At 44.0% G+C, this 13,142-nt stretch overlaps 1 protein-coding gene across 2 annotated transcripts in view; it reads right to left on the reverse strand.

The window, feature by feature from the left end:
- Positions 1–2,067: 2,067 nt before the first annotated feature.
- The window catches only part of JAKMIP1 (janus kinase and microtubule interacting protein 1), a 3,487,328-nt gene continuing 3,476,253 nt past the window's right edge, over positions 2,068–13,142 (reverse strand). For both annotated transcript variants that reach the window (XM_069631978.1, XM_069631979.1), the window contains 2 exons: positions 10,232–10,276; positions 2,068–2,534 (listed from right to left, as the gene is read on the reverse strand). In XM_069631978.1, coding sequence (XP_069488079.1) covers positions 2,502–2,534; positions 10,232–10,276 — 78 coding nt within the window. In that variant the 3' untranslated portion in view covers positions 2,068–2,501. The remainder of the gene's footprint in view (positions 2,535–10,231; positions 10,277–13,142) is intronic.

Below are 13,142 nucleotides of genomic sequence, written 5' to 3' on the forward strand. Positions count from 1 at the left end.
GAGGTTCTCCCTCAAGACCCTGCTTTTTCCCTTGAACATTAACCAGAAGTCTTTCAGGTCTCACACTCCTATCTTCAAATTGGTTATGGACTTCTTTATGTAAACTAGCTTGCTCTTGAGGCCACTTCTCAGACACTTCTCAGACGCCTGGGGTTTCGTTATCTTGATAATACATCTCTCTGACCATGTCCACATCGGGCGCACATTGGCCTTAATGAAAATTAGTTTCTCCAAAAAAACAAGAATGTAGACTTGGCTAAATGATAACACGACAATTCTCATTCTTCATTGTTATAAAGTTTAGGTGGCCTCCTAAAATCTGATCTTTTTGAGCAAGTTGTTTTTCTGCCTGCTTATGATAACCTGCAGCTTAAATCCAAGCTTTTGAAAGGGTTGTCTTTATTGCCAGTCTATAAACTGCCAGTCTTTAAAAGGCATATCCATTTCTAAACACTGTTTTGTATCTTTTCTTCACTGATAACCCTGCCCTCAAACTCTTTTTTCAAATAATGTCTTTTGGTCCAGGTAAGGAATGTTTTCCCCAGTTTTGCTCACTTTTCACCCTAGAAAATCAGATTTGCTTTTGTAAGGTACGTGTAGGCCTCTTGCTGCTCTGCTAGTTCGCTACACTACACACTAAGATGCTCTTGCTGTTCCTCCTCAGTATGTTAGTCTAGAAAATACCCTACCATAGCATAGACGGTATATTGTGTTGGCTGAAAACCAACCGCATCATATGCCCAGCATCGCCATTACAGCATCGGCAGCATAAACATAGAGCGTCCATTTTGTACCAACAGAATCCGCCATTTTGCTTTCTCTTGCTTTTCTGTTCAAACGCTTTGCAAAAATTAATTTGATTTCGTTCTGCTCCTGCACAGAGCAAGGCCACAAGTTACATGTTTAGAGATTAGCCCAGACAGAAATACACTGTTTTCCTCACTCACAAGTCCTTGAAGGTGAGCAGAGAGGCATTTAATCACCAAACCAGGTGCCAGCTGGTCTCGCTGAAACTGCAGAAACTGTAGAAAACAGGCCGTTAACGGCATGAATTATATTCTCCTAACGGCCCCCTTTTCGGGCCCTCTCAGATCAAGCTGACCCCTAGCTCACGAATAGAAAATAGAAGATAGCATGCTTTGGAATGTGCCTCTCCTACAAACACAGTTTGCTCACAGAACAAGAGCATTATGTTCTCTATAACAAAGAATCCTGTCTGCACCTTTGCAAACTGCAACTGTTGCTAAATCAATGTCTTAGAATGTGTTATGCTCGTCATAATTGTCAATCACCAAACCCTTGCTCAGGAAGATACATTATGGGCGGTTTTGATGTGTCACAAACTGATTGTATGATGGTCTTTTTGTATATATGTCACTGTTGGAGAATGCTCGCTCTCTTGCGTCTCGCGAGGTATGGGTGACACACGGTGCGAGACGTGAGATCCAGTCGGCCGACTGAGACTATTTGCTTTGCAATGAACCCTAGATTTTGGGAATTGAACCTCGTGTCTGGCGTATCAGTTTGTGTAAGGTGATTGTGCCTTGTTTCCACGTGCGAGGGTCTTCAGGGCCCGTCAAGTATGTGCCTTCAGTCTTTCAAGTTCCTCACCTGAGTTTAACAATCCTGCCACTGTTGCTCTCCCTCAAACTTTTATCGGCCAGCTTCTGTAATGTAGAATACTGCACTTTCAGCTGTGACTCATTCTCCTTTGGCACTTTAAGCTTCCTCTCAAGTTTACCAATGTTCTCCATGAATGCATTCTCAGTCATTTTCTTAATGCTTAAGAGGTCTTGAAAGACGTCTACTTGTGGATGCACATGTCCATGCTTTTTGATGGTGCAAGCAAGTTCCTCAACTGTAGCAAGCTTACCTTCAATAAAAATGCAATCAAACTCCACTTACTGGTTCTCCAATTCCTTCTCCGCAAGTATATTCTTTAAACCTGTGATTGTCTTTCTTTTTTATAAATCAAAATGTCATATTGACATACCTTTTACATCTCCCTACTTCAAATGTCAGCACTACATTTCCGGCCAGTTTTTAGCATAAGAGAATTAGTCATGATACTGAAAGTGAAACGTTTATTGTCCATACAGAAATATATCAAAAATCAAGTTGTCTAAATTTTCATTTGTGAAACATACATGAGAGTTGTTAAAGGCATGCAGAATGGAGACAAGAATTTTGATTTGTACCAGGATTTTTTGATGTTATTTAGTTGACATACCAACCAGTAATAGCACTTGGTTTTTAAGTCTTTTGCATTTTTTGCATACATGATTTAAAGTTTCTTTGATGGGTTTGCTCCAATCCGAACACAACGCCATTATAGTCTGAAAATGGGCAGCATTTTATTTTGCAATTACAAAAATCCCCAACAAGTTTAAAAGTTCTGCAGATTTGAATATAATGTAAACAATTCCACAATCAAGTCCAAAAAGGTAAGGTGACGTAAATAAACAATAGTTCCATCGTTTAATGTGCATTGGCACTTGTGTTCAGCTGTTTATGCCATGTGCTCTTTTTATGTGCTGTTGGAAAAAAAGAGAACATTTGTTAAGTGAGTTATTCTGTTCAAAGTGTGGAAGCACACTTATACACGAAACACTTCAGTTTTACAGAAAATATATACAGCGACACAGCACCGCCAATAAAGTCAAGTGTAAAAGATCTTGCTCAAATATGTTGAAAAGACATGTCCATATATCACGAATTTTAGAAACATGTAGAATTTGGGACAAATACTTCTCTCAAAGTGCCTGCATTTTCTGAATGTAATTTTTGTTCAAATTAAACAGCTTCATTAATCTGACAAATAAAATCATGAACATTCAAAGAATAAGACGATATGTGCATTTTAGAATCAATGTCCATTGAAACAATAATACATTATTTGTATTGCTTAATTAATTTAAAAACACAATTTACCAAACATAAATATAAATCTGTTAAAACAGAATGATTGTGCATTTTATAATAAGCTACATAAAATGTACACATGAATATGGGTTAACTGGAAAAAGTATAGTAACCATGTTAAATAATCATACTCTAAATTTCAAAGTAATCAAATAAATAGATAACTCATTAAATGCACTGTTGATTTCTGGCATGGGCATATTTGAAACCTGGTTCTAAAGAGTCGGCTTTACTGTGGTTGGTGCTCCTATCATAGATAGCCTGAACAGGCTATTTCTCGCCCCCTCATCTTCTTTTCCTGGGGGGATTTTCAAGTACAGTCAATCTTCCCTTTAAGGTTTGGGTACTGAACTTCTCAGCAGGGCATATACCCTTTTCCTCTCCTGTCTCAGTGTCAGGCCAGGCTTTGGACGATGTTCTTGAGCAGTCGCCTGATCACTGAGTGAGAAATCTCAGTCTCTGATTCCTCCTCTCTGACTACTTTCTCTCTTCTCCCACGCACGTTCCCTCTTACTCATTCAACCATTCCTTTAAAGCTTTCTTCTCCTCCTCCTCCTTTTCCATTCCCTAACTCTAGCTTTCCCTTGCACCTCATGCCTTGTTTCCCCTTCTTTACCTCTTCCAATTACAATCTTTCTTTTGCACCTTTCCTCATCTCCTCCTCCTTTCTCACTTTCTCCTCTGCTCCGCAACTACACTCCACAGAATATTATCCTAAATACTTCCACACTCACTAGGATGGGCCCTTTTTAAACTAAGCGGTTGAGGCAAGGGTAAATTGGATCATGTGTGGATGGTCTGAATTGGGAAGTGACAATTGGAACACTAGATTTTCTTCCAGCTCTTGCATGTGTGTCTTTTATGGACTGTATCATACTCAGTTGCTCTGCGACTCTTCATTCGGAGCATACAAAATCCATGGCCGCCTTCTTGAGGTCAGGCTGACCTGTCATGACATCGCCCTAAACCTACCATTGCTTGAAGACATGCATGTGTGTTGGGCTCTCTGCAGTGACTGCTGTGCATGGTCCATCTCTCGTGGACATCCATCCCTCTGTGTGTGCTCCTGTCCTCTAAATCCATTAACGAAGCGAGCTGTCCTGCGGACAAGCTTGTGGACCCCGTGTTAAAATACCGTCCCTTAAAATGCCAATGGCTTGAAGTCCTGGCTTGCTGACTGCCAGGCTTGGTGTTTCTAACTCACCCCCATATGTTCTTTGGGTTGCATGGTCGATATGTACTGGAAGACAAGGTGGGAGAAAGGCTCGAGGAAATCTCCCATTTGCCACCTCTAAAGGGCCACAACGAGTTGCAGGATGCGTCCCCTTGGCCCCAAGAGTATCCTGAGCCCACTTCCTTGGACTGCCCAAAAGGGATATCGCCACATAGGCCTTATACTTTAGTGATATCTATAGAGTTACTCAGGACATTATAGAATAAAGTCCAGATGCTCAATGCATTTGCAGATATGAATTTCATGGCAATGGACCTGATATCATACAATTTAAAAATAGCTTCAGCCAGTGTGTCCTTCCTAAAAAGGACAGCAGGAGGTGGGAAAGGAAACTCACTATAAGGTTGGCGGAACGGGTTTACCAGCACCGGTAAAGGTGCCGGTGCCGGTAAACCCGTTCCGCCCTATTACGAAGTCTTCTCGCGGGACCCGCAATGGGCGCCTGCAAAAACCAGGCGTCCTTACCGGGTCCCGCGAGGGGACCTGGGAGCTAAAAACAGGCCGTCATTAACGGGCCCGTTGATAGCTCCATCCCCATTCCCATTCGAGCCCTATAGGGGCTCGAATGGGAATGGGAATGGACCGGGTCTGGGTTCCTCGGACGGGGAATTACCGGGTCCGCCAAGGTTGCGATGGCCCGGTAATTCCTCATTCGAGGAACCCGGGCTCGGATTGCGGTATGGAGGCAGCCATGGCGCTAATAGCACCATAGCTACCTCCATACTCGTAATGAGGCCCAATGTCTCCTTCTGGTCAGGGGAACAGCAACCACTTGCCAGAATGATGTGACATTCTAAAACGAAATGCCACATATAAGTGTAGGTTTGAAGACATAAAGACTTGACTCTCCCTCAAATTAAATTTAAATTAAAGAAAGCTGGGTTACACTATTCCATCAAGCACATTAATTGTGCTTTCAGCCAATCACCTATCGTAAGCAGTCTTTATCTCTGCCATAATCTGGTTATGCTTTTATATGTTTGAACAATAGGTGGAAATGTGCTCCACTAATCCCCAATACCTCTTTCAAAGCTCCTTTGTAAGTCGTCAAATTCAGAAACGCCATGTCCCTCAATGCAAGAGAGATTGGAGTCTTGCCTTATGGGCAGCGGCGCGGATCCCCAATTCATGGCGTCATGGCACAGGTGGTGTATATGCTTTGCTCGCCAAATCAAGGTGTGAAGGTGCGTCCCCAGGCTCCTGTCTCATACAAAGCTGCTGGTGTGTATGGGAATACTTCCAGCCACAATACATCCTGCTAATGCTAAGTGTGGTTGTGCCACAATGTTGTTAAGTTATTTAACATTTCTTAATTTGGATTGTAGAATTTGGGTATCAGATGATCGTACCTGGAGATAAAGAAAGGAACTTTCTGCAATAAAGTCTCTCCTCTATATTTGGTTCGAATCATTCGTGGGGCTCTATTTATAGCATAATGTGTCTTGGTCAAGTGTATCGTTAGCCCAGCCCTATTGACATCCTCAATATCAAGCCAGAAGAGGCATATTGTCATGTTATGCTATGTATCTAAGGGCTTTTAGACACCCAATTTACTCCTCAATGATGAGGCCCTTGAGGCCGAAACATGTTTGGGGATGTTTGTGGTCTCACGCAGAAGTAATGTGGCCAAGCAATCGGGCTAGTCTGGGGCCAAGCCTGATTTGCATATGGTCTTTCCTCTTTTCTTCTTTTGTAATAGATTGGCAGGTGAAGAACAATGGTCTGGAGGATTGCCCAGAGCAATGCCAGAGGTTAAGATTAATTCTAAGACTTCTACCCATCACCTAGTTTGTTTTACTTGGTGCATCGTTCTTCATTGGTACATCATTGATAAACAGGCAGTGTGAGCAGCGGTTCTGATGCCCAGCTTTAATAGGTTGGAATCAATGTTTACCCATTTTCACTTCCCCGCCCCATGTACTAACTCATAATTATTTTACAAAAGGCTAAAATGGTTTTTAAACAGTTGGAGGAATGCCTATGTCCTTTAGGGTGTAACCACAATATGTGGCCCTCTGCGCATGTGAGGGGTCACCCACATGCACCACTGTGACCGGCAGACTCTTCAGTGTATTTAGGGTGACCTTGGTGGCGTAGGGGCCGCCCGTGTTACCACCATGCCACAAACGCCATCTTTGCTTCAGGTGGAATGCCCGTTGCCTTGAGGCACGCTGCTGATGTAAACATCGCACCCACAGCTTTCCTTTAAGCTCAGGGCCCACCCCCTCTGCAATGCCTCGCGGAGATGCAGGGGGCAGCACACAGTTCATCAGGAGCTCTGACCAGTATGCCAGAGTTCGAGTTTTCACCCGGGCTGCTCTGCCATGGCAGTCCGGGACTTATCTTCACCCGAGCTGCCTGACAGAGCAGCCCCGGATTTCCAGCACCCCGCTCTTCATCTGGGTTGCCCCAGGCGAGGTTGCCCAGAACTATCCATTCACTGCTCTGCCTTGATGGTTGAAGCAAACTTACCGTTCTTCACCTGCTAGGCTGCCTTACGGGGACTTTCAGAAGGGCCCACCTCGCCCGCGACAAGGCATCCCCACGCATGCTACTCGGCCCCTTTTCTCACCTGACCCTCAGACCGGACGACTGCTGCCATGGCCCTTTTGGCAGCTGCCTGCTCCTGCCGCTCAGCCCAGCACTACAGTAATCTTGTTGCAGGGCTCCCTCACGCAGACATTGCCAAGATGTCTAGGAACCACTCAAGGCAGTAATCCCAAAGGGAGTTATGATTATCTTTCTCCTCCCACTCTGGTTTCTTTTTCTTCTTCTCACCTCCTTTCAAATGTCTCTTGTTAACTGTCCTTTTTTCAAATTTTCTTTGGATTCCTTTCTCCCCTGCCCAGCCCATTCTTGGACTGGGGAGTTCTGTTTCTTTGTTCTTAAACATTCATGGCGGGCTGGGTGGACTATTCCAAATTAAAACAAACACATGTGCTATAAAGTATTTGTATTACCACAGGGGTCTGCGTATTTAATTATAGGTTCTCCCTCAGGGGGCAAGCCGGGCCCTATTTGGGCCACAGGCTAAAAGAGAAATGTCATAGGTGTTCGACGGTGGAGCAGGAGAAACTTTGGAGTAGGTTCGAGGAGCAAAAAGCGACATAGAAAGTTGAAGGAGGTGGAGAATAGCAGCAAGATGGAGGAGGTTGTGGAAAATAAGAGCAGGACTGAGGTGGTGGTAGAGAATAACAGCAGGTGGGTGGAGATTAACGGCAAGAGTGAGGTAGTCATACAGAACAATAGCAAGAGAAAGAAGGAGGGTGAAGACTATCAGAAGGAGGTGAAAGGTTGTCAAGGGGAGGATGAGAACAAAAAGGTTGAGCAGAGAAAGGCAGACATCATCAGAAGAAATGAGTGTAGAATATTAGGAGAGAAGAGGGGATGGGAACTGACTAGGTGAGGTGGAGAAGACCAGTTGCAGGAGAAAGAGGGGCAAGAAGGTTAAGGGGGTTGCTAGCAAGGGCAAGTCCTACCCTAAGCAAAGAGAAGCCTAGAGCTGAACCCTGAGTCTGAAAGGGGGGAACCTGGGAGAGGAAGAGAAATTAGCATGTGGTGAAGCATCAAGGAAGTCCAGATGAAGACCATGGTTGGAGGTAAGAGGTAGACAGGTCTAGCAAAGGCTCCCCTAGGAAATAACATGTGGTGTAGTGCCAAGAAGGAGATAGGTAGTGGGATGGTGAGTCAGGAGGAAAAGACCTAAATACAGAGAGGGCCTAGGAGGAAGCCGTTAGATTGCTTCAGACTGCCTCTGGCCTTGCCAAACTCAGGGACTTTGTGAAAAGTGAACTCTGATCTGCCAGCTTCCAGAGGATCAGCTTGTGGCTGTTTTGAGGAAATGGGCGCACAGGATTATGTGTTCCCCAATATGCACAAGCTACAAAAGACAGACAAGAAAGCTGAAATATTCAAGAAAGGCCAAGAAAAAGACAGAGGGTACCTTCAACCCTGAGACTGGGTATCGGGTAATAGCCCAGAAAGAATGATTTTGGAAAATTCCCAAGACATTTTTGCATTGGTCGGAATGTGGAGCCATCCTGCTATGTTATTCTGATAAATGGTACATTTTCTTCAAGGCCATAACTGTGTGAATTTCATGATAAATCCCATTGACATTGAAACTTTGAATTGCTTCCTTTGTGGAGTCCACTTGATTTCATGACAGAGGGCATCTTCTGCAGTCTCACAACTCTGAACTCATAATACCACCTGGCATGCCAAGCTTGCAGTGGGCCACGGGGATGACAGACACTACTCTACAATCCCTGCCAGGCTGTGAGGGCCAAGAAGAGGGGACTTTAACAAATTATTTTTTATCACACACAGAGCTTTACAGTGGTCCAAACTGGGATTCCTCAAGAGAGAAATCTGGTTCTACCTGCCAGAAGTATCTATTGTGTGAAAATGCACATAGGAAAAGAATCCTTTGTCTTCTTCATCACAGACCACATCGACTTTAGGAAAGGAATGAAAGGCTGGTCCCTAATAACTCAGTTTAAGAAGGGTTTGCTTGCCTCAGTAAGCGATAGCACTAAAGCCAGGCCCAAACTCACTCCATTTTCCGAAACTGCTGCCTGAGGGTCAGGGGTGGACTGGAAACCAAATGTGGCCCTGGAAATATTTTTTAAAGCTATCCCATATAAGAACAGGCATGTAAGACCAACACCTCTACGAAGGGTTTGGGGTTTCTCCCAAGAACATGTTTGAAAGAATGGATCCAAATAGGGAATTTTAAAGCAGATTTGTCCCTACGTAGGGATTACAAAGTAGTTTAACATAAACAAAAACCAAACATAACATTTGATAAGAGAGGCATACAATGCTAGAAACTTTTTAGGATGTGGAGGATGAGGATAGATTGAAGAAAGGGGACAGAGAGCATGGGAGGAGGGTAGGAGGAGCAGAAAATGGAGGTACCCAAGCAAGAGAGGCCCCGGGTGCAGAGGCCCAATGGGAAATCTCCAGAGTTCCCTGTAGGCTATCCCACAACTGCTGAGAATAGCCCTGATTTTCTCATCTTCAGCCCCAACTTTTCCCTGGCTCCTCAGCCTGTTCCATGTCCATATCTACTCTCAACTGCTCTGCAGTTTACCCACCACACTGAATCATCAGCATGCCATTTAGAAACCACCGTCTTTGATAGGACACACACCTCTAACTCTCCCCAAAATATTCCCTCCACCCATTCCTGACACTGACTCCAGACAGGTGTGAGTGTCAATAGACTATAACAGTAGTGGATGTTGCACTTTCTGATAAATACTGACGTTACATATCTGAGAACACACCAATAATTTACAGGGACGTGTATGGATGCAGCATCATAGCCAGGAAACACCACAAATCTGGCAGGCCCATCTATTGCCATAATAAGAATTGTCTCCCATTCAGAGGGGCCAATAATACAGATTCCCAGATGAGGGTTAGGTGGCGCCCAAACTCTCCTTGTAATATGTTCTTATGGATTTTGGGAAGGGTAAGTATCGATTTAGATAACTGCCCTTCCTGACCTATGGCCATAGACTTTGACTCATAATTTGACTCAAGATGGTCAATTATTTCTCCATAATGACTGCTATTGCTTTCTATAAAACTAAAGGACATGCTTCTCCAAACGTATGTCCACAAAGGTAATAATATCAGAATGATGTCATGCCACCGCACCGCTCTGTTGCATTTCAGTTTAAGTATGTTAACAATGGAATAATCACTACTGTACACTAAGGAATTAGCATACCCTGAAATGCACTTTCACATATAGTACAAGGAAGCTATAAGGGACAGTTTAATGCTGTGCAAAAATATTGCAATGATACAATGTACTTGTGCCGCAGACAAGTATTAACCACTGATGCACGCCTTGATAAGGATTTGCCAATAATGAAAGTATGTGAAACCTGTGGAAGAAGTATAGTGACCCGAAGTTTAAATTCCTTTCTGCTGTTGCAGAATTCACCTATACACTGCTTGCTAGTCACATATGCTGGTGCATAAATAAGAAAACGTACATAAATATCACTTGATCTACTTGGATTCATTAAGGTATTAAGTGAGTAAGAAAATAATACCAACCATTTTTCGCCATTCAAATTTAGCATCAAGGCCACAGAATGAAGGCTAGTGAGAAAAACAAAAATAGGAACAAAAACTATAAAATAAGATCAAAATAAAACAAGAAAAAGGAAAAGAGAAAGAGATGTAAGAAATGTTACATAGAATATATTTTCAACAATGTAATTAACCTGCACACTTTGAGACGAACAATAATAAAAAAAATAAGTCATAGAACCCAATATTATACTCTAGGGGGCAATTGCACCACAGCAGCTGAGCTTTGTTTAAAGAATTCCATTTAAGGAAATATGTACAACTCCGTTAAAAAAAATTTCAAACATCAAATATATATATATATAGTGAGCTATAAAACTGATCTCACCAACCTATAGAACATGGGAGAGTCAATTGATCTGAAGAACCCCATACACTGATTATGCCCACACATATTTTTTTGTATTTAAACAATCGCGAAAGCAAACTTTTAGTGCAAAGAAACATGTAATAATGAACCATCCACCACCCAACACTTTAATGTAGCAACACAAGGAAGCAACATTTGCAGCAGGCAATCCATGGATGGAACAGTACATCCCAGTGCACTTAATTTAATGTGGTGCAAGTGTAAGTGGTCTTGTATAGTGCTTTTCTGCCACTATTGGTGGCCTTGCCGCGTAAGGATCTAAGAAAAAAGAAGGAGGCTGGGATTCATTAGTAGGACAGTGGGAGAGGCAGATACAAAACCTGTGGTGTTGTTTAGCGCAGGTCAGAAGTACCTGGCTCCAGTGTGCCAATCTGCTTTTTTATGGGTTTGGCGGAGAGACTTAGGAGCTTGTTACGTGTAGGAAAGAGCACAAGATCAGAAAGATTACAGTGCATTGGGTCTAGTTAGCCACTGATGTGGGAGAGTGTGATAGGACTAAAGAGGAGAGCTTTATCGTGGATTGGTTGGTGTAGATGTTATAATGGTTAGGCCTGTGGAGGCTGTCTGTGGGGGATGTGTGTGTCTCAAATAAATAAACAGGCCTCATTACAAGTGTGGTGGTCTGGAAACAAGGGTTCCGGTAAATTTACCGGCACCCTTGTTTCCCAACCGCCACACTGCGAGTCTGCCTGCCGGTGCCACTGCGCCCCACAGGTCTGACCCTGTTTTCTGTGAGCTTTCTAGAAAGGCACTGCTGGACAAACCCTATTTCTTTCTACTCTTTCCACTCCCCCTAAAGGCAGGTGGGGCTATCTCTTAGAATATGAAGCTGGGCCCCCAGTGGTGCACAGCAGTGGTCTAGGAGGTTTCTAGGAATGATACACTTACTCAGAGACAGGCACAGCTGGGCACACATGTTACCCTCTAGGTTACAATGATCAGATGGATCCTTGCTTACTTTGGGAAGGCCAGGATCCTCACCTTTTCAGCAGAAGGGGGAAGTCCTACCCAAGGAGAAATATTGTCAGTCCTACCACTGATGAGGATGGTGACATTAGAGAGGGGCTCAATTCATGCCCCCCCATACTTGTGCAGTACTGCTTTATCTCACACCATGCTTCAGGTGGAAAATGCTCACCAGACACTTTCTGTCTTTTCTAGAGTCATTGGCCCTCATTACGACCCTGGCGGAAATCGCGGTGCAAAATGCACCATGGAGCACGGCGGAAAGCTGCCGATAGCGCCATGGGGGTTGGCGGATTTTCCGCCCCATTCCGACCTTGGCGGGGCGGTAAATCCCCATCCCCCATTTTACCCTTCCCCATTCCCATTTTTGCCCCATAGGGTATAATGGGAGTGGGGAAGGCGTTAATTACGCCACCTCAAAATACGGTGGCGTAATTAACGACAAGGTCCCGTAGCGCCATGGATTTCTCCGCCCGGAAAAACCAGGCGGAAAACGCTCCATGGCGCTACGGAAACTCGTAGTAGGGCGGACGGGTCCGCCGCGAATAACGCTGGCGTAAACCCACTCCGCCAGGGTCGTAATGAGGCCCATTGTGTCGTAAATAACTAAATATAAGCAGCAACAGGTGAAGAACAACCCTCCCGCAACCCATGCTGTCTGAGAGACAAAAGAAGAACATCCCCCCAACACACCTCATATACTGGGCATTTTTGCCAGAGGCAAGGAGACTGGGTATGCAGCAGCGGCAGTAGAATCCTTAGCACTGAAGGCAACCACCCGCAGCCAGCAGAAGAGACCTTAGACCACCAGGGATGTGAATGGGGAATCCAAAACCCCAAAGAAACTGCATTTACCCTAGAGGATCCAAACCTAAGGTCCATAACACAAACTGGGACATTCAGCTTCCAGGGCCGCCATCATTATTCTACAGCTGGTCTATGCGGAGAAAGTGGGCAAGGCTTAACCCACTATTGTAACTTTTGCTGTTTCCAGCACATCCCTGGTGTGTAAGACAGGGACAAATTGGGCAGAGAAAGAGGTCCAATGGAGGGAGAAGGCAGAGCATTAAAAGGACAGCACGAACCAAGAAGCAGTGTGTTGAGGTCAGAGCAGGGGAAGGTGGCAGACAAGCAAATGGACATAAGGAGCATCAGAGAGTGGAGGCAATATCTTGAGACTGTGAGGTATTGGTTAGGGAGTGCATCATATGGGCCCCTTTCTTTAATACATGGAGGTAGGTACTGCTGACAAATATTGATCTCTTGATCACCTTATCACATATAAATATAAACATATAGATGTGTAATGGTTCCTATGTTTCAAAAGAAGTATGCTGCCAGACCTTGTTGGGTCTGACTGTCCATCTCATGTTTATCCAGAACGGACGTTCTCAGGGAGTTGCATATAAATACTTACAATATATATATATATATATATATATATAATCTGTATAGCTGCCTGGAAGGTAGCTTGATTCACAGATTTATTTCAGCTGCTGGAATTGTCAGGATACAAGATTAACGAAAGAAAAATGTCTT

This window comes from Ambystoma mexicanum, chromosome 6q (genome assembly GCF_040938575.1).
Source record: "Ambystoma mexicanum isolate Mex_15411 chromosome 6q, UKY_AmexF1_1, whole genome shotgun sequence".
Classification (NCBI taxonomy): Eukaryota; Metazoa; Chordata; class Amphibia; order Caudata; family Ambystomatidae; genus Ambystoma; species Ambystoma mexicanum.